This window comes from Temnothorax longispinosus, chromosome 3 (genome assembly GCF_030848805.1).
Source record: "Temnothorax longispinosus isolate EJ_2023e chromosome 3, Tlon_JGU_v1, whole genome shotgun sequence".
In the NCBI taxonomy this organism is placed as follows: Eukaryota; Metazoa; Arthropoda; class Insecta; order Hymenoptera; family Formicidae; genus Temnothorax; species Temnothorax longispinosus.
Genome location: NC_092360.1, coordinates 20420916 through 20442509, shown reverse-complemented (window position 1 = coordinate 20442509; position 21594 = coordinate 20420916). Strand labels below are relative to the sequence as shown.

Here is a 21594-nt window from a genome sequence, read left to right as displayed (position 1 = left end):
AAATAAAGTATTCATTTAAGATAAAAAAACTTAAGTAATAAATTTAAATCATAACACTCTATCTAATCTCGCTTGTGATTTCCTTGTAATTATCAATAATCGAGCATAATTGCTTGCCTCGCGTAAAATGATTGGAGGCATCGCCGAGCTTATCGGCGTCTAACGGTAAACATCGAACCGCGATAAGAGCGACAAAGGCGCGCCACACACACGTTCGCTTGATTTAATTAGATTTTAATGAAGGAGATGTCTGGCACCGCCGATGCAGCGGAACGACTCCGTTTATTCCCTGCCCTGAAACGCTCCAATGTTATGACGTCCTCGTAAAATTTCTGCTCAATACAATCTCGCATTAAAGAACGAGGAATGAAAGATGAAGAACGGTAGGTGGCAGCGATCGCATTAAGACCTAATAATTCTTTCTCTCTGGCCGTAACTAACGATAATCTTTTTTCCAGCAAATAGAAAGATCATATTTTTACACTGCGACAGCAAGCGAAATAAAAAATAACGAGTTTTTTCGTCATTTATTATGATTCAATGAAATATTGCAATGCACATAAAGTGCAACGTCATGATAAATTAAAAAAACAAATTCAATCTCTATCAAACTCTGCCATTCCAAAATCTGGCATGCATTCTTTAAAATGCGATTAATTATCCTAAACTGTGTTTCAAAAGAAAGCAAGAGACAAAGGAGCAAAGAAAATAGACGTAAAAATAGTACTACAGCGATATTTTTACAATAAACAATAGATAGAGTGAAGAAGTAACAATAATGTCGTTTTATAAAATTGAATTATCTACTCGCAATTGATACAACTCAATATATGGTTAAAATTTTTCCACTGTTTCATGAAAGAATGTATAAAACGTAAATCAATATTTTTCAAGAACTTTCGCAATAATATACTTTCGTGGTGATTCGATCGGAAGTCAAACTTCCCATATATTGTTAGAAATATCGCTTTTGCGATATTTACATCGCGAAATATAAGGATAGTAGGAGAGACGATAAGAAATATATTGTGCTTATGCGAATAGTGGAAGTGCCTATCAATCCAAACATTTATATCGTAAATAAAATAAATATATAAAAAAACAATGAAAAAAATAAAATTTGATTTTTACTCTCGCAATAATTGCAACGAAAAATTTTGACAAGATAAATCGCGTGTACTGACTTATCTGGAATACCTGGCATTAAAATAAAATAAAATTGAACAAAACCACATAACTGAACAGAGCAGATAATTTGCCTGATTTAAGAAACAGTCATTGTGTCTATATGCGAAGTAAACTCCGGTTCGCTTTCGCATTTAGAATGCGAACGGCGAACAAAAGTACATAGTGGAACACGCTAAACGGCTTATTGTTCTCGAGAAGAAACAATGACGTGTGGGCAAATTATCGGCAAAATTTTCCGGATAACAATGAACCGACAAACTGAAGAGAGGCTTATACCGCAAAAAAAGAAATCGATTTGCGAGACGCGGCTCCGTCTCGTACCGCAGAAATAAAGTACTGTTATTCGCAATATCGTATCTACCTTCTCGTTAGCGCTTAGAATGCGTTTTTAATTGCACGTTTCCAAGCTCGCTTATCTTACTATTAATATATCAAGTTGTGCACACTGTATGAAGTATCATAAAATGAAATAAGGTGAAAAAAGACTGCATTATCCAGATTATCGTTATATTTTTAGACATTGGACGATATCGAGAGTTGACTTTCTGCTTCTACTTGTCGTTTGCAATTAAGCAGATGATCAATATCTGCTTTTTAAATTACGATTACACCGCCGCAGTCGAATAAAACAATTATGGCACTAATTGCGTAGATCGCGGACTAACGAAGTTCCGCATAATAAACCGGTTATGATCGCGTTACTATCTGCGACAATCTTAAAGCTGGAAGATTGAAGCTTAGAGCTTAAACGCGACATCACTTTCGAGATGTAACTTTCTAGATTATGTAAAGAAGAACATTAAAGATAAGTAGTGAAACATTCTAAATATTATATATATCCTGTAATAATCAACTGAATAAACTCTCCGCGCGACTGAAACATCAAAACGGTTTTTTCATCAACGCAGATTAATATCTACGTTATAAAATAATTTTCCAACATAAATAAATAAATTGTCAGTCCCTCCTAAATTCGTCAAGCGTACTTTTCGATTTCAGGCTCGACATACACGTACAGGCTCTAACCCTTTCTTCCAACAGTCTCGCAAATCGAAGCGAGACGTTCGTTAAACTCGGCAAATAAACGCTAATCCTGGCGAAAGTGCAAGGCTAAGCTAGGATCTCCTACACCGAATGCACGACGCGATTATGCCGTTTACGCGACACGCTTTCTGCCCGGCAAGGATGCCATTGCCGCACCACATAATCAAGGTCGCTTATCGCGATGGGATCGCGCAATTTAAATTCCTATCATTTACGCGCGCGCAGGTGGTCCCCGCGTGTTTACGCGGTCGTGTCCTTATTATTAACGCCGCTTGTTATGCAAGCGCAACGACACATCCCGCGTGTTGTGACCATCGCATTTATGTGGGTCAATGACTTTCCTTGCCGCGCATCTATACTAATGTATAATTAGACAGAAAGACTGAACAGAAGTAAAAGGATATATGAAATCACTTTTAACTAATATATCTTCGGGGAATGTAAATCGGTGTTTTTTTCTTGCGTGCGAATCCAGACAGCACGCATGCAAAATCGGGGACATAAGACGTCTTTAAAGATGTCTTAGGCCGGTATTCATAATCAGATCTTATTTCAAGACCGTCTTAAGTAATATCTTAAGATGCTAATACGGCTCTGTGATTGGTTAATGACATCTTAAGATTGTACTTAAGACGGTCTTAAATATAAGAACCGACTATGAATACTGGCCATGAATAAAGCCATTTTGACCAAGCTCCAAAATCGAGACATAAGACATCTTTAAGGGCCACTTCGACAAACTTAATGGTTGATTAGTCCATTGGAAATAACCAATCGCATTTGCTCATTTATAAGCAGATTGACAAATGCGATTGGTCATTTCCAATAAACTGATCAACGATTAAGGCCCAGTTTCATAAGTGTCGGTTAACTTTTAATCTTAGATTAACTCACTTTTCGTCTCCTTCTAACGTCCTTCTTAGAAAAAGACGAAGAGTGAGTTAATCTAAGATTAAAAGTTAACTGACACTTGTGAAACTGGCCCTAAAGGGTCACTTCGACCAAGCTCTGATTAATTTAATCGTTAATTAGTCCACTGGAAATGACCAATCGCATTTGTCAATCTGCTTAATGAGCAAATACGATTGGTCATTTCCAATGGACTAATCAACGATTAAATTAATCGGAGTTTGGTCGAAAATGGCCCTAAGTTTACCGAAGTGGTCCTTAAAGATGTCTTACGTCTCGATTTTGGACATAACGCTGGTCTGGGATAAATTACTTCGAGATTCAAACGGGAATACAATCAATACAATGCAAAGTTCGCGCGGTTAAGTTAGGCAATTTCTCAAATTGCATCCCGTGTGTGCGAAATGCTCCATGCTTCGATGTATGTTTTATATTACGTTAAAACAAGACGTATCGCACTTACCTCTGCCGCATCCGCGGATGTTTCTCTCACGAGGTTCGAAGAAGCAGCCCTCGTCACCGGGGCTCACGTCGGCATCGACAATCGCCGTTGGGCAGAGAGCGGTTGATTGTCGCGCTCGACCAAACTGGTCGGACCACAATCGCAGTACCGTTTCGCCGATGTAATCCAGGATTAATTCGGAAACGTCGATCGTCGATGGGAACGCGTTGAGCGCGCGTTGCGCGCACACAAGTCGAAAAAAAAAACGCCGCGCGATCTACGAGCGCAACGCCGTGATCCTCGCGACGCGCGAAATATAAACGAGGATAGTGTCACTGACTGACGTCGCACACCGATCGCCGACAGCGAATAAACGCGCTCGGTCAAAAATCTCGATAACGCACGTCGAGCGTCATCGCCGTTCGACCAACCCTCGAATTTCGGCCCGGGCTCTTTTCTCTCGCTTTTTGTTTTTCTTTCAATTTTGACAAACGGGAGACTCGACCGCGGTGAAAATCATCCATCCCCGAACACCCAGTCGGCCGCGATAGTCGGCGTGCACTGAGAAGACCGTGGCGAGCCACGCGACTCCGACGCGAAAGCGAGGCCGCGCAAGATGGCCGCCGGCGAGCGCGCGCTCGCATTGGTCGGCAGCGCCTTGTCAGGTGCACGACGCGCGCGTTATCGCGCGCACACGGCGCGATCGCTGGCATGAAGGAATCGCGACGATAAGGGAGCCGCGCTGCGATTCCTCATTGTCCCGGCACAAAGGTGCAATTGACACCGAACGATACCGAATGCGATTATTGTCGTCGCGAGGGGAGAGCGGCTGGCCGACCTGTCAGCCGGTCAGATATGTGACTCGCGCGCAACTTCAGGACTGTTACTTTCGACAGCTTCGAAGCTTCGAAAAATATATTTGCGACATAATTACATTAGAAATTTTGGTAATTATGCAGTTTAGGGGAAGCACCTCCGATGACCTTGACCTTGACATATGTTGTCAAGGTCACCCTCCTGAGTGACCTTCAGAAGGTTTTAGCCGTCGCTTGTTTTTATTAAAAAGTTATAAACAAAAAAGTTTCGAAAATATAGCAGTTATTTTAAGTACTGAGAGGCATAAACGACTAATATTACGTTTTTCTTTGAAGCAGAGAATACTTTATTTTGCGAGAAAGTCACTGCTTTACCAAAACACAACATTTAAAGCAGTAAATTGTTGATAAATTGAAGTTTTTTTGTTAAAGCAGAGAATACTTTATTTTGCGAAAAAGTCGCTGCTTTACCAAACACAACATTTAAACCAGTAAATTGTTGATAAATTGAAGTCTTTTTGTTAAAGCAGAGAATACTTTATTTTGCGAAAAAGTCGCTGCTTTACCAAAACACAACATTTAAAGCAGTAAATCGTTGATCACTAACCTACATAGGTTAGTTGACGCGCTTTAAAAGTATTTAAGTGTTTAAAGCGCGTCAACTAACCTATATATGCACCTATATATGCTATATTTTCCAAACTTTTTTGTTAATAACTTTTTAACGAATAGCGAGCGACGGCTAAAACCTTCTGAAGGTCACTCGGGGTCATGACCTTGACAACATATATCAAGGTCATTGAAATCGGTGAGGTCACCAAACTTTTTTTTGTTAATAACTTTTTAATAAAAAACGAGCGACGGCTAAAACCTTCTGAAGGTCACTCAGGAGGGTGACCTTGACAACATATGTTAAGGTCAAGGTCATCGGAGGTGCTTCCCCTAAACTGCATAATTACCGAAATTTTATTCGGATTTTGTCATATAATTTTATAGATGTATGCCTATATCGCGGTACTATTATGTTAGATTAATAATTGTATAATTTTAACTCTCCGACGCAAATCGCCAGCCCTACTTCAGATCCCTCGCGTTTAAGCGAGTAAATGAAATAAATTCAAATTGTTGAACTTTACTTGTCGAACAAGTTTATAATATTACTATTGACTGCACGTTGTGTTTCAGTAAAAGGTCAGATAACTTTCTGATAACAAATATGAAAATATTAATTCATATAAATAAATGCGCAAGTTCTCTATATTAAATCTAAAACAAAAGCACTTCGCTATTGCTTACATTCATATATTTTCAATTGTTACAAATATACATAAATATTCTTTATCGATTCTGTGAATAATAATACAATTAATCGAAAATATCTTTAATATATAAATAAAAAGCGTTTTACTTCAGAAAAACATTAACAATTACAAAGTATTTAATTTTCTTAACAAAAATATTACCGCAATGCGATAATGTGACCAATGTCGACGTAATGAAAAATCAAATCTCGCGAAATAAATTCAAACGAAGACAACGACGTTGTCACCTTCGTGTCTCAACCTCGCGGAATTTTAAGCGCGCGCTTTCATTGATATAATAACGTAAGTATACAGTGTATACACCGTCCGACAACACTTTCCGCCGTTAAATCTATTTTTTCCATCCGGCGGATGAAAGTTATCCCCGCGCGACGAATGCAGAAATTGGAAATCCCGTTTCAGCCACGAGCAATTAACGATCCCCGCGGCGGGATCGGAGCTAGGCGTCTCCCTCCCCCGGGGCGTTCGACCCTGCGTGGAATGCAAGGTAACTGCAAATTTCCGGTAGACTAGATTCTAAGCGGGAATGGGCGTGTAGCACTTCGTTCGAACTCATTCCGCCCGTCCTTCTCGCTCCGGCAATAACCTCGGGCGCCGTTCGCTTCCGATGATGCTCTCCGCGCGCGGCTCTTCCCTTTTTTACCTCATCGCCCCGATCGCAATTGCGCCTTGCGCCTTGCGCCGCCGCCCGCCGCCTTTGCGCGGCATCGTCCTATCTCGTCGGGCTTCCTTTGCGTGGCGTAAACCAGTTATCGTCTCCCTTCGGATCTTGTCATTCCGCAATCCGCGCGTCTTAACGCGTCGACGCGTGTAAACGCGGAATTCAAATTATTCCGTTACATCAAAGAGATTTCGAGTCCTTGATTTTGATTAATTTTTATTTGATATTAGGTCGCATTATTTTCAAATTTCGACAAAGCTGAAAAGATTGTTTTCTCCCTCTTTATGCATCCCTCTTCCTCCTGAAAAAATGTAAATCCATAACTTTAAGAATGTAAATAAGCGTAACTATCGTGCAATTTTATTTTATGAACTTTGCGCAAGTAACTTGTGTAAAATAGCGCGGATTTAATGGTTCCATCGGCAGCTCGGAACGTCAACCTTTCTGACAGATATTCCGATATCGCTTCTCCCTAGTACGGAGAAAAGAAACTGGCACGACGAGATCATTGCTACCTGTTTCTGCAACAGGTGTGCCGGGGTCGTTAAGCGAATTGCAAAAGAGCGACGATTCGCGGTATGCGAGAATTATGAAGCGCGCGCTCGCGCTCGTGCTTATGCACACGCGAGAGCATTTGCGAATGGATCCCGCGGCCATGCATGTATACTATACATGCATTCTAACACGACGCGGCTATTAGGTGCGCGCGGTCGAACGGATGCTGAAAATCGCTAATACATCACGATCCTGTCATTACGGGCTGCGCTAAACTGCTGATTTGCCGCAAATAACCGCGCGACATAATCAAATGCGTACGTCGATCGCGCGAGAAGTGGTTGCATCATAATTTTGCATTACCTTTTAAACTAAACGCAATCATTGAAATGATACCATTACGTTGCTATGATCTTTACCGAAGTTGATAATAGCTCTAAAAAACATAAGAAAAGTAAGAAAACGTCCAAGTTACTGCTTAATAATGATACAATTTTGGATGAAGCTGCACAGTCACGTAAAGCTGTGAAGAGAGAAAATTCCATTCCATTAGATAGCATTAAGTACTGAAACAGAGACGAAAAAGAGGAAGAAACACGCGAAGAAATCTACAAAACTTGACTCAGAGAACGAAGAAAAATTAATTAATACAGAGATCATCACTTTCAGATGTATTAAATCTGAAAGAGTAGAGCATTTATATAGCTAGTGTTTCTAAAACAGAAACAAAAAAGAGGAAGAAACACGCGAAGAAATCTACAAAACTTGACTCAGAGAACGAAGGAAAAGTAATTAATAATACAGAGAACACTATTTCCAGATACATCAAATCTGAAAAAGAAGAACAATTACTGAAACAGAGACGAAAAAGAGAAAGAAATATGCGAAGAAATCTAGAGAACTTGATTCAGAGAACGAAGAAAAAGTAATTAATAATACGGAGAACTATTTCCAGAACTATTAAATCTGAAAAAGAAGACCAACATATGGATAAGAAGCATATTATATCAAATGCCGATCTTTCTCCAAGTAATTTAGAAGATAGCGTATCCAAAAAAACATAAACACAAGAAGGCATCTATGGAAATGTCAGATTCGGAATCAGAGGGTCACTTTGTTAAAATAAAGATTGAAAAGCAAGATCCATTTGTGTAGAGAGAATTATTAACGGAAACCAAACGTCAAGTAACGAGACTCAAAATGTGCAAAATTTAAGTGAAAATTTAGAAATGCCTAAATTTATAAAAAGAGAAGTTTCCATTGAATATGATTCTTTTGAGAGAAAAGAGAGAAAAAAGAGTCCTAAAAAACACAGACTCATAGTTGAGATCTATTAAAATTAAAACTGAAGACTGGACATAATCAACTATTTATTATGCTTTCTGACAATCTGCAACCTTGTGAGTAATCGGACTCACCTCAAAGTAGCGCAGATGAAAGGGGGTTTGCTCCTGTTATCTATTTGAGTCACGCAGCATTTCACTTTCTGCCCGATCTCGACCGATTCACCTATCCATTCCTCTGTATCGTCTGGTTTCGGAATATAATAGATACAGTATATATTTTGTGCACGAGCACTACAATATGGTCGAACCCCTTCTTTTTCACTATCCCTGCAACATAATAAAAATTATTATAAATTATTATAAATTAAGTTTATAGAACACATAGCAGCTAGCAAAAATACAATTACTTTACCTTTTGGAAAAGATCTGACTGTTGGACAAAACAGATAAAAATCTACTTCAATGTCAATATGAATGAAGGGAGAGTCATACAGCATTTCTCCCAAATTGCTAAGCAATTTAGGATTTCTAAAAGCTAGCACAAACCCTTTCAATCTAAAATAAAGAATTGTTTTGTTAAATTCTATTGTAAACTTAATAATATACATCATCATTTGTCAAAGTAATCTAACATACATATGTACTTTGTACTTTGTAATTTACTCATGTAATTTATTATTATTACTTAGTACTACTTAAGTGCAGGTGACAAATCATAGGAATAATAAAATAGCAATGAAAAGATACTTATATTTTAATAAATAATCGTTTAATCTTTATTTCACTGTTATAAACATTGAATGAAGTACATGCATAACTGAGAATCAATAAGAAATAGATATTTTGTGCTTGTGTGTAAAAAATATAGATAATAACGTACTCTCTGTCGTAAGAATTCAATGACGATCTCAAAATCTGATTAAGACCCCGCTGAACATTATTCAACGCGAGATGCTTGACGGCCCTCGTGAAGTGCAAGTGAGAATCCTCGTCTTCCAGGAGTCCGGTGAGCTCCAGAGTGGACCACGTCACTTGACGGTTTTGAAACTTCATTTCGCTTCGAAGACAGTCGACATTTCATTAAGTATCATTTAAAACGACGCAGAAAAACATCTCGGTCACGAAGTAACGCGTAGTCGCTGTAGGGGATCTTATAGTGAAGGCCGAATTTCCTCGATGTCGATAATGTCAACATTTCTAATCTTGTTTTCTACTTAAAAGCATGCAACTTTTTTTCTAGGCTTTTAATTTTAGTTCTGATTGCACGATATTGCTCTTAAATGTTTTCTCTAGAGGGCTTGTATCGTTTATCCCATTTTCTATATATAAACTGCAGTATTTTTGTATAAACAAATATTGTCGTCAGTGACAGCTCTATGTACCCAAATTTTTAATTGGCGCAAGACACTACCATGTTTCTTGAAATAAAGACACAAAGACTCGTTAAAAATATTTTTCCGACCAATCAAAAATAGTTATTATTTTACAATATTATTTTATATTATTATTTTATATTCATCATATTAAACATCAAAACTCAATATATATGTCGATCAAAAAAGTAAAAACTGTTTTATTCAGTTTTATTGTGCTTACGAGATAATTCGCTTGTAGCTCCGTTAGTAGTCACTGGCTGCGTTCAGCAAAGGAAACTGTTCTGCAACTGTTGTAAAATTTAAGAATCTGATTGATGTATGCTTTTAGTTTTTACCGGAGCTAAAAGTATTATACACTAATTCACGAATTTTACAACAGCAGCAAAGCAGCAAAGCTTTCTCTGCTGAACGCAACCATTTTCAATTTCCTTCAATTTTGTACATACATATGTTTCTAAAAAGCAACGTGTAGTTTGCATTAATTGTTGTTGGGATGTTGTCGACAAATTATAGCATGCGTTGTTATACCAGAATATTTCGTTTTTATTAGACATAAACTTCTTTTACGCAATCTAATTTAAGTACCAGACAATTTTTACAAAGTAAATTTGTAAGCATAAAAATATAAAAAATAAACATGAGTAAGAAGTAAATTAATATGTCGGAAAATGGGAGCAATCATCAGTATAGACGGACACATGAGGATATCTTTTCTTCCATTGATTAACTAAGCGATCACTAATATTACAGTTTATGAGATAAAACTCTTGCAGTTTTGGACATTGTTCCAAAATAACGAAATATTTATCAGGTGTATAAAGTCTCACGTAATAAAGACATAACTTTTTCAAGTTTTTACACTGCGCCAGTAATTCCAACGTGTGATCATTGAGGAGAGTACCAACTATATAATTGCCGATCAAATAAACTTCTTGCAAGTTTTGATAGGAGGAAAGTAATCTAAATAAGCTGTCATCAGTATTGTATAAAGTACTTTATTTGCCCCTAAGGGGCCTTAAAGGGCGTTTTTCAGGAACGTACCCAAACCTTTACAGCTCCCCATTCTTCTTCCTTTTCTCACAAATCTTTGGCGTTTTTCAGGAACGTACCCAAACCTTTACAATTTTGCGCTTCCTATCCCTGCCTGTCCTCTCTCTCTCGCTCTCCCGCTCTCTCGCTCGCTCTCCTGCGCCTCTCTCAGTCGCTTCTCGCTTAACCGCTCTATCTTATATCTAACTTAATTCTAACTTATTTCTAGTTGGACTTCCGTTTCCTTTGCTTCCTTCCTTTCATATTTTTCTTTCATACGTCTCAATCACACTGCTCTCTCCTCCCTCACTTCCCTTCCCCTCCCACCCTCTTGTCGCATTTTCTCTATCGCTTTCATCCATTCCTCTCCCTCTCCCCCCTCTCCTAGTAAATTCTCCACCACATCCTGCCACCCCTCTCCATCCCATCTCTCCCATCTCGAGCATTCCTCCCATATGTGTTCCCATGTTTCCTCCTCCCTCTCGCATATCCTGCACCTTCTATTTTCCTCTTTTTCCCAATACAGTCCTTCCCTAATTTCATTACCTAGTCTGAACCTCGCGACCCTACTCCACCTTTCTTCCTCCCAGTTTTTCTCTAAGTATCCTGGAATCCCGTCCTTCCTTATAAATTTATACCACCTGTTGTATTTCGAGTCTACGATCTTTTCCATCCTTTCTTGTTTTTTGCTTCGCCTTCTCTCTGCTCTCCAAATCTAAAGAGCTGTCATCAGTATTTCGGTATTTGTATCTGTAACAAAAATCATATAATTAGTACAGTGTTTTAATTGCAAAAAGAAAATTCATGTAATTTTTTCAAGATGCTTGCAAGAGAAGCAAACACACAAATTTCAATAAAGAATACAATAATAGATATGTATTTAAAAAAAAAATTAAAAGACATATTTACAGGCAAATTTCCACTTCACGTAAATTCTTTAAGCCAGCGAGGGCATTAATACCCCGAGATGTAAGATAACGTACTTCCAGTGTACTTATTACTTCCAAGTCAGGACACGACTTTGCCAACTCTATTAGGACTGCGTCATGGTTTATTAAGTCTCTTTCAAATTCCACGTTTAAATGTAACTCACGCATCCGTTGATTTTCTTGCAGTATATTGCAAAGACGTTGCGTTTCTATACGTGTATCAAGAAGGTTTAGATACTCCAAACCATTTAGCCTCTCGAGATACGAAAATTCTTCGTCGTCTACGCGACAATGACTTAAAGCCAATTCTGAGAAAGATATGTATTAGTTATATGCAATTTATCCATAACCTTGACAATCATATATACTATATGTATATACACTTACCTTTCAAATTTTTGCATATCTCTGAAATTTTAAGTAGAGCATGACTGTCAATTAATTGGCACCTACTTAATCTTAAGTACGTTAAATGCCTGCCGCAATTATCAATAAACTTTACGAAATCCTTAACATCAAAGTTGCTTGCTGCAAGATCTAACTGTCGCAAATATTTACATCTAGGTGTAAAATAACAAAATATATCGTGTATATATTTGTTAGGTATATTACGTATACGTATGTTCAAACGTATATAGAGATGAGGGTCCCGTATCAAATCATTGAAGCGTTTATTTACGTAATTCAAGCGACATAACGTCATCAAATCTAAGTTTTTTAATATTATTAGTAGTACTTCATCCTGCAAAAATAAAATATAAAATTTTAATACACGAGATGACATTGCAATAAATACTATTATCAGGAATAGATTTTTTAGGATACTTTACAGGAAGCTCAGACAAACTGCGTGGTAGCTCCTTGGATTCATCCAAAGAGAGTTTCATACTGTTTACACGATTCAAATGACTTTTTAATAAAATATGAGATGAGTTTTTCTCTCCATGAAGTTGCTCATAAGCAGAAATTACTTGTTGAGATTCTTCTTTGCGTTTCAAATTATTCTTATAAAAAGTCTTCCTTTTTATATCGCTGCAAATAACATTCAAACAAATTAATTTTTATTATTAACAAAAATAAAAAAATATTGATTATTACTTAATATTAACGATTATATAATACCTTTTACAAATAACGCAATATTCGGGAAAATTCTGTTGCAATTGAAGTATATCCAAGTGTGCACTTTTTAAATCTGCTGTTAAATTATACTCATGGTGTGGAGAGTACGTACAGTTAATTCTTTTTAACAAATTAGTTAAACTCTCATTAGCATTTCTAGGAAAGATCAATTCTGATGTACCGATAAGCATAACAGCGTCCAGCTTTGTGCGAGATCCAGGTGGACCGTTTCTAAATACTAGTCTGAGCATTTTGGTTTTAAAGTTACAAGGGTGCGATAGGGGTGGGGAAAATAATCTTGGTGCCGGCAGCAGTAGCGGCACAATCTGAGACGATTCACCCCACAACTTTAACCACTGATTATTAGAATCTTGAGCCCAAATTTGAATTACGGTTCCAGGATAGTATAATTCGTATATAGAGACTCTGATTGGATATACAGCTTCATGAAACTCGATATCTTCAAAATAGAAAATATAATTATACTCTCTTCTCAAAAAAAAACATATTTTCTTTAACAATATCTTATTTATCAATTCAAGTATTACATACCAATATATGTATTTTTGTGATACTGCCAGAATCCAAATTTACCAATTCGTCTGATGAAATCATCTTTCTTTTGCCACGGAGATAGTGAGATATCGATCTCTTTCCTCTATATTAAAAAATCCAAATGTGTCAAATAATCGAAAATCTTGTAGCACAAAAGATTGCGATTACATTGTAAAGGAAAATAACAGATAATACTAAGAAATACACATACATTGCTTCCTCTAATAAAATATGGTAAATGAAATGGTAGTTCGGAAATACCAACTCCATAGTTTGAAAACTTGGGTGGTCCAATAATGTCAGGAGCAGTATAAAACGTGCTAAGACTCCGATCGTAGTCACGCTTAGGAAAAAATTTTTTCTTCGCAAATTGATAGATGAAGTCATGTTCCTCCTCGCCTACGGATACTCTGCCCACATAGGGATATCGACTACAACTCTCGCAATATGAAGGTTGACAATAAGATGTCATATTTTCTCTGTAAAAGAAGATAAAAATATGGAGATTTTGGAGCTTGGCCATTTTGACCAAGCTCCAAAATCGAGACATAAGACATCTTTAAGGCCTAGTTTCACAAGTGTCGGTTAACTTTTAATCTTAGATTAACTCACTCTTCGTCTCTTTCTAATGCCCATTTCTACCAATGTAGATTAACTTCCAATCTCGGTTTAAATTACTTTCTATCTTTTTCTAACTTTTAGAGAACTAGGAAAAGATGACAGGTAAGTTAAACCAAGATCAAAATTAACCTGCGTTGATAGAAATGGACATAAGGGGGACATTAGAAAGAGACAAAGAGTGAGTTAATCTAAGGTTAAAAGTTAACCGACACTTGTAAAACTGGGCCTAAAAAAATGTCTTATGTCTCGATTTCGAACATAACGCTGGTCTGGGAAATTACTTTGAGATTCAAACGGGAATACAATCGATACAATGAAAGTTCGCGCGGTTAGGTTAGGCAATTTCTCAAACTGCATCCCGCGTGTGTGCGAAATTCTCCATGCTTCGATGTATGTTATATATTACGTTGAAACAAGACGTATCGCATTTACCTCTGCCGCATCCGCGGATGTTTCTCTCGCGAGGTTCGAAGAAGCAGCCCTCGTCACCGGAGCTCACGTCGGCATCCACAATCGCCCGAATCGCCGTTGGACTGGTTGGGCAAAGAGCGGTTGATTGCCGCTCTCGACCAAACTGGTAGGACCACAATCGCAGTATCGTTTCGCCGATGTAGGTAATCCAGAATTAATTCGGAAACGTCCGCGGCGATCGTCGATGAGAACACGTTGCGCGCGCGTTCGCATACAAGTCGAAAAAAAAAAACGCCGCGCCGGCCTTGCGATCTACGAGCGCAACGTCGGCCGCGTTCAGCAAACACAACTGTTGAGTTCGTCTTATCAACAATTTGCGTTGATTGGTTGGTTCTAAAAGTAAGAGCCAATCACGTTCAACTGCTATTCAGCGGCTGCTGCCCGTCGTGATCCTCGCGACGCGCGAAGTATAAACGAGGATAGTGTCACTGACTGACGTCACACACTGATCGCCGACAGCGAATAAACGCGCTCGGTCAAAAATCCCGATAACGCACGTCGAGCGTCATCGCCGTTCGATCAACTCTCGAATTTCGGCCCGGTCTCTTTTCTCTCGCTTTTTGTTTTTCTTTCAATTTTGACAAACGGGAGACTTGACCGCGGTGAAAATCATCCATCCCCGAATCCCGAACACCCAGTCGGCCACAATAGTCGGTGTGCACTGAGAAGACCGTGGCGAGCCATGCCCGTTTTAGAGTATAAATGGTGTAAAGAATTTGGATTCGTGTCAATTAAATATTTGCATTCTTTGTAGGTATCTTTCAGTCTTTTTGGTTTTCGCGATCTACGTAGATAAAACGCATTGTGTCGGCTCCGCGATGATTATTATTAAAAATAGAAAAAAAAACGCATACAACAAAGTACGAATTGTTAAGAGAATTTAAAACGTCGAAACGGCTCTTCTCGTGCTAAACTCCCTGTTCAACAGCGAATATCTAAATATTTCTGACGCGTTTACACGTTGCAATAAATTCGTCGTACTCGAAGCAGGTATTGACAGCCGTCCTTTGTAGCATAAAGAAAGCAGATCGGAGAATAACTATCGATGTATTTAACCACAACATGTAATGCGCTGACGGGATGACAAAACCAACCACGAGGCTGCGGTAAATCGGAGGACAATGCAAAGCGTCTGCAAGAAAGTCCATTATCGCGGACAGAGAAAATTGTAGCGGAAAACCATTAGTAAAAAATATATCAAACTGTAACTTTGTCTAAAATAAAGAGAGCAAATGCAATATAGTTTTTTCAACATGATACACAACCAAAAATCTGAATTTCTAAAGTGATGAATTTCTCACAGAAAATTTGCGCACAACGTCGCATTTATTTTAATAAGATCTTCTTCGCTATAATTTATACTGCCTGTCAATTATATTTTACGTCGATAAAATAATGTATGTGTCCACAACCGCCGCGCTTATAATGTAAAACATGTGAATGATAGATATAAAAGAAAGTTCTACTTTTGGAATAAAATACTTTGGAATTATAATTTGCCTCACCATGTTCTTAATTACATTCTAATACCTCGATTTTCAAGAATTTATATTTTCACGAATCGAAAGCTAATTGAATTAACCTGAAATTTTAAAAATTTTCGAAGTTGTGATTTTTCAAATTCTTGGAATTTTAGATAATGTAGCTTCTTTCGTATGATTATTATATTCTCCACATACCTTTTCAATTTTCGGTATACTTAATTTCCGTAATTCAAAATTCCTAATTTTTAAAATTGTAATTTTTAAAATATAGAAAAATCTTGAAAATTTTGGAAAATTCTTGGAACTTTAGGTAGTACAATCTCTTATTATATTCTTCTAATCTCTTTAGCAATTTTCGTGAATTTAAATGATTACTTGAAATCTTCAATCTTGAAATTCTAGGAATTGCGATTCTTAAAATTTCGTTAGTTTAGGACCGATTGCACCGTCTGTGATTAACTTGATCCTTCGATTAAACTCACTTTTCGTCTCTTTAAGAGACAGTTAAAAGAGATGAAGTACGAGTTTAATCGGAGGATCAAGTTAACCGGAGACGGTGAAATCGGCCCGTATAGAAATAGGTATGGACGATCATATATTTATACAAATGTTTCAAATTATTAATGTAGATTTTATTATATTTTTAGAAATTGCAAAATATAATATAAATTATTAATAATCGTATATGCATATATTAGTAATAATAAGTTTTAAAATGGAAATATAACAGTTTACAAAAAGAAGAAACAATAATATATGATATTCAGTTTAAACTGAAGCAATTGCTGGTCTATTCTGCAAGAAATTTTTCTTCACATAACTGAATATCTGATTGAATAAAAAGTATTTTGATACTTGATGCTATATGTAACAAATATGCGAATATCAATTAAAATATAATCAAACTGTAGAGCGAGAAAGGAAGAAAAAAGTCCAGAAATTCTCCATAATACAGAAAAATATATTCATCGTTTAGATCCCAAAAAATAAAATTCATTAGCAATACAATCAATTTATCTTTTTCCACAATAATTTTTTATCTCTTTCCAAAATGTGTCTCGATTTCCTCGCGTACCACATATGCGCGTGAAAGATAAAAATTCCTCGTGCCGAGTCGCACGCGCCTAAATGCAGTGTAAAGCCCTATCCTGGCACGCAACAGGAAACACCAGAGTGGTCCGGTTCGAACAATAATGTGCCTGAAAAAGCGTATGACATACAACAATACAGTACAGCCGCGACAGCCGGTACGTATTGCGTTTTACACACGCATTTGGGAGTGCCGGCCGATATTGCACGCGATATGCGAATAAAATTTCGTGAAATCGCACGTGAACCGACCAACTAATTGTGAATCGAAAATCTATAACGTAGGATACACCGTTATATTAAGCGCGTCTACTTATTGAATTGTTTTTGTAATACATCTTATTTTCCAGATAAGATTATTTGCTATATATACAGGCTCACTTATGGTACATAAGAAGATTTCTCTCTACAAATCGAAGCGTACGCACATTACCGTTTGTACGCAACACTTTGTCACGGTACCGTTATGAGAGAGAAATCATCATTCCAAATACACACATACTATACACACCTATAAAAGATACTATTGAGGGCGGTGTAATAAGTGATGCCCAAACTGGTTTTAGGTAATTACTGAGAAACACAGAACTGTCTACGCTTCATCATGAATAACCGGTTTCCCTGAGAGCAGGCAACTCTTCGTACTTGGTGCAATATCGCGTACAAATCTGAAGGCGCAATAACATGCCAAAATGCGAATGGGATATGGATGCGATAAGAAATAAATATAACGATTACAAAAGTTGAATGCGTAAAATCCTATTCCTGATATGCCAATATGCGTGCATAATTATATTTGCTCCATACATGAACCAATGTACATTCGCTATTTATACTAATACTATATGTCCTCAAATTAAATATACAGCAGGATTATTTTAAATATAATCGCAAAAAAACATATATCGCAAGATATGTATAGGATTAGACAGATATTAATGCTTATTTACATATGTATATATTATATCAATAAAATTGAAACATACAGTAAAATTACATGGTAAATGAATTTTCTTTACATTTATTTATGTTATAGATAATTCAATAAGTGTACATACTTCAATAATAAATTTATTCATTAAAAATTAAATCAGCATACTTCACTTTTCTTACACAATTGGGGTTTTGACAGATTAGTAATAATGGACGCAATATATCAGAAAAAAATTCTCCAAAAACACTGGAATGACCAGAAAATTATAACAATGATGCTAAAAGTGTCAAGAAAGTATTAAAAAAAAAATGTTTTGAATTATATATCATATTATCTGTACCAGAATATATTATTTTCAAACTGGTTGTATAAAACAAAGAACATCTTCTTTCAAATATCTCTTAGGCATAATTTCTTTATCAGATACATTCCAAGAGAACTCCAATATAGCTGTAGGAATTAATCGTAATTCTAAAAGTGTCTTTGCATGGCATTCTTCTACTAGCTTAATCCCATCCGGTGTTATCAGCAAAAAGGACACTTTATCATCGACTAAATTTTCAGTAACAAATTCGATTACATTCTGGAACTTCTCATGTACCGAGAAAGTACCTTGCAATATTATTCCGTCTGGAAATTTAATGCGAAGTACGGCGAATTTATATCTCCTAAGTACACGCTGCTCCTCCTTCTCCCTCATAGCCTTTGTTCTTAACATTTGGTTTCTTTCTACAGCTTCCGTCCTAATAATAATCAACGCTTCCATTTAATTACATTATCTAGATATTCCGAAAAATCCTACCATCAAATATATTACGTTATAAACTTACCGCAACTGTTGTTCCTTTTTTATTTCTTCCGGAGTTATTGTGAAGAAGCTAGGTGGCAATTCATTTCTCACACGAGCTTGACTAGGCATCAATACTTGTAAATTCCTGTCTAACTCAAGAGGAATAGGCTCAGCAGACCTTAATGCTTCATCCAACATCATGAGATTTTCAATGTTACAATTATCAGGACTCCACACTAAGAAATCTTCTTCGTTCTCGTTGTGCAGCAATTTTTTCTGTTCAAAACCAGCTGCTTTTAAAAAATCTAGTGCTCCTTCAACAGGCAAAACTTTTTCCTGAAATAATAATGTATGTAAGCTTCTTTAACATTTATTGAAACTATTTTAAACAAACAATTCAAAATGCAGTATTACTTGGAATATTCTGTTACACATTCTGATTTTCCAATACTTCTCGACGTCAGGATTGTTAATAATATTGTCCAAATATTTGCCAAGTGTTTCTACACAGCCTTCAATTTTTTCTTTTCCAAAATTGCAGCTCTGAATAATTAGACATGCTGTTAATCCTGCTTCCTCGCCCATTAACTGCTCATACAGAAATTCTCTTATTTTCTTTTTCCACTCATCCCGCAACAATATCTCATCGGATAAATACGGGCAACGGAAGAACACATCAGTGACTGCAAAAATAGATGGATCTACAACTTTATCTTTCTTCTCTTTCAACGTCGTATCTTCCGTCTGTTGTAAACTCTGCTGTGCTTTTCTTTCCAATTCCAGTTCACGCTTAACACGTGCTTGAATAGCAGCATACGATCTGTAAATAGTCACGATATTAATCAGATTGACAGAACAAAGGATGGTATACATATAGTCGGTTCTTATATTTAAAACAATCTAGGTCTTAAGTACAATCTTAAGATGTCATAAATCAATCACAGAGTCATATTAACATCTCAAGGAAACCACCTGGTTAGAGCGCTGAAAAATGATTTTCATACATTTTTTCTAACAGTTAGTGCTATCAACTTCATGTTTTGTACATATATTTTATTTATATTTTATAGAAAATATCCATGAATTTTGATATATATACAAAAATAATATAAAATTATCTACAAGGGCAGTTGACGATTCGACAAAATCAATGTGAAGACATCTACTGCCCGTGTTGTAGATATCTCGACAATTTTATATTCTTTTTGTATATAAAAATTCATGGATATTCTATAAAGTATAAATAAAATATGTACAAACATGAAATTGATAGCACTAACTGTTTAAAAGAATATATATAAAAATCGTTATTGTTTAGCGCTTCAAACCAGATGGTCGTCTTAAGACATTACTTAAGATGCTCTTGAAATAAAAACGAACTATGAATACCGACCAAAAACTCTAATGATATTGCTAATAATAATATACAAGAAGTCAAATAAAATAAGCGGACCACTTCTAATGGACAAGTAGAGCAGATTGAACTGAATAAAAAAGTCCTTTACCGTTTTGTAAGTTTCTAAATAATTAATAAGAAATTAATTATTAAGAAACTAAAACAATAAAGGACTTTTTGATACAGTTTAATCCACTCTATCTGCCCACGAGAAGTGATCTGCTTATTACCTGACATCTTGTATAAACATGCATAGTAAGTAAAAATGATTTTAAATGTTACGCACGTATTAAATCTTGGTTTGTCAGTTTTCTTCGCTTCCAATCTTGCTAAAGCAGCTTGGCCTGCTGTCTTAGCTTCCTCTGTAGGTTCCGTTCTCTTAATTGGTCCTTTAGACTCTGTTGGAGTACATATAGTACTGGTGGACTCAGTCAATCTATATATAAAAGTAAATTCAAAATAGTAGAATTGTCATTAATTAATCTGTCGATCGACATCATCGCTAAATCTCTATCGACAATTTATATTATTATCGCAATTACTTGTATCCCTTTCCCGCTTTCATAAATTTTGCGCTTGTTTTCTTCTTTTGAAAGAAAGATTTGATTTTATCAGCCATATTTTATATTTGTTAGATTGCTGTCCAGCCAGTCAGGTATCTAGTATATTACTCAGTCGATGAATTACAATCTTCAGAAGCGCCTAAAAAAATAAAATATTTAAAAATTGTTATTAATCCGTTTAAAAGTAATCAACATTAACTTTTACATTATTATACCTTTATCAATTTATATATTTCTCAAGTGTAATATTGAGATAAGATAAAGGTGCAGATATTATATTCATTTTTACGCTATTGCGCGCAAAACGAAAATGCGCTTTGTTCGCGCGATCTTACCTGTCTTCATGAATTGCTCCGTAATTCTGGAGCCATAAACGTGCCAGGCAACGAATATCAACGTCACGCTGCCCACGAGGGTCAGCAGGAAGACTTTGAGCAGCTGCAGCTGAAAATCGTCGAACGAGAGCAATGCTACCAGCTCGTGAAAGAATTCGCGGAGCTTCAACGACGTCTCGTCATCGAGGACGACGATGTCGCCGAAATTAAAGGTTAGACCGAATGTCGTCGACAGCAACGATAACAAGTTGAGCACGCATTTATTGATCGTCTCCGACAAATAGTTCGTCCAAGGACACGAATCCTCACATGCGCTGCTCATCACATGAGGAAGAGATTCTTGGAAGAGAAATTAATATTTCACGTGCACTCGAGCCAATCTCGGCGCTTATCGAGGTGTCGCAGCAACCGGACCACCGGAGCAGCTCACGATTCACGAAATATTAAATCTATGGAAAGCCACAAGTTTCCAGTCATCACCCCGATATATGGCACAATTCGGAGGCCGCGCCTTTCTTGATGGTTCTTGGAACGCGCGAATTTGATCAACGGGAACAGAAATCAAATAGATGTAAGATGTAGATTAGATTAGATTAAATTTTTTTTATTGTTTAATATATAAGGAAAGAAGATTAAATCAGGGACAACGAAATATATAAATATTTAGTTTTTAATCTTTTTATTCCGAATTATTTAACAGCTGGAAAAATATATTTATATTTTTTGTATTGTTTGACA

The 21594-nt window shown here is 36.6% G+C and overlaps 3 protein-coding genes across 5 annotated transcripts; all 3 read right to left on the bottom strand.

The window, feature by feature from the left end:
- Positions 1–5691: 5691 nt before the first annotated feature.
- On the bottom strand, positions 5692–9953 carry LOC139810288 (DNA-directed RNA polymerase I subunit RPA43-like). Its single transcript, XM_071773706.1, has 5 exons — positions 9759–9953; positions 9043–9580; positions 8575–8717; positions 8295–8489; positions 5692–6682 (listed from the first exon to the last, which is right to left on the bottom strand). The coding sequence occupies exons 2-4, from the start codon at positions 9213–9215 to the stop codon at positions 8386–8388; spliced, it is 420 nt and encodes a 139-aa protein (XP_071629807.1). The 5' UTR covers positions 9216–9580; positions 9759–9953; the 3' UTR covers positions 5692–6682; positions 8295–8385.
- Positions 9954–10020: 67 nt separating this feature from the next.
- On the bottom strand, positions 10021–14495 carry LOC139810369 (F-box/LRR-repeat protein 4-like). Of its 3 annotated transcripts, none has more exons than XM_071773853.1 (9): positions 14227–14495; positions 13385–13652; positions 13171–13276; positions 12619–13078; positions 12327–12528; positions 11884–12238; positions 11477–11804; positions 11305–11317; positions 10021–10521 (listed from the first exon to the last, which is right to left on the bottom strand). In XM_071773853.1, the coding sequence occupies exons 1-9, from the start codon at positions 14235–14237 to the stop codon at positions 10192–10194; spliced, it is 2073 nt and encodes a 690-aa protein (XP_071629954.1). In that variant the 5' UTR covers positions 14238–14495; the 3' UTR covers positions 10021–10191. The 3 variants fall into 3 exon arrangements, with proteins under 3 accessions (XP_071629954.1, XP_071629956.1, XP_071629955.1); XM_071773855.1 differs by having other exon boundaries at positions 10407–10521; positions 11551–11804; XM_071773854.1 differs by lacking the exon at positions 10021–10521 and having other exon boundaries at positions 10526–11317.
- A 3278-nt stretch (positions 14496–17773) lies between these two features.
- Gint3 (GDI interacting protein 3) lies at positions 17774–20998 on the bottom strand. The gene is made up of 6 exons (XM_071772390.1): positions 20857–20998; positions 20501–20660; positions 20245–20394; positions 18977–19382; positions 18603–18898; positions 17774–18515 (listed from the first exon to the last, which is right to left on the bottom strand). The coding sequence occupies exons 2-6, from the start codon at positions 20575–20577 to the stop codon at positions 18128–18130; spliced, it is 1317 nt and encodes a 438-aa protein (XP_071628491.1). The 5' UTR covers positions 20578–20660; positions 20857–20998; the 3' UTR covers positions 17774–18127.
- Positions 20999–21594: the final 596 nt, after the last annotated feature.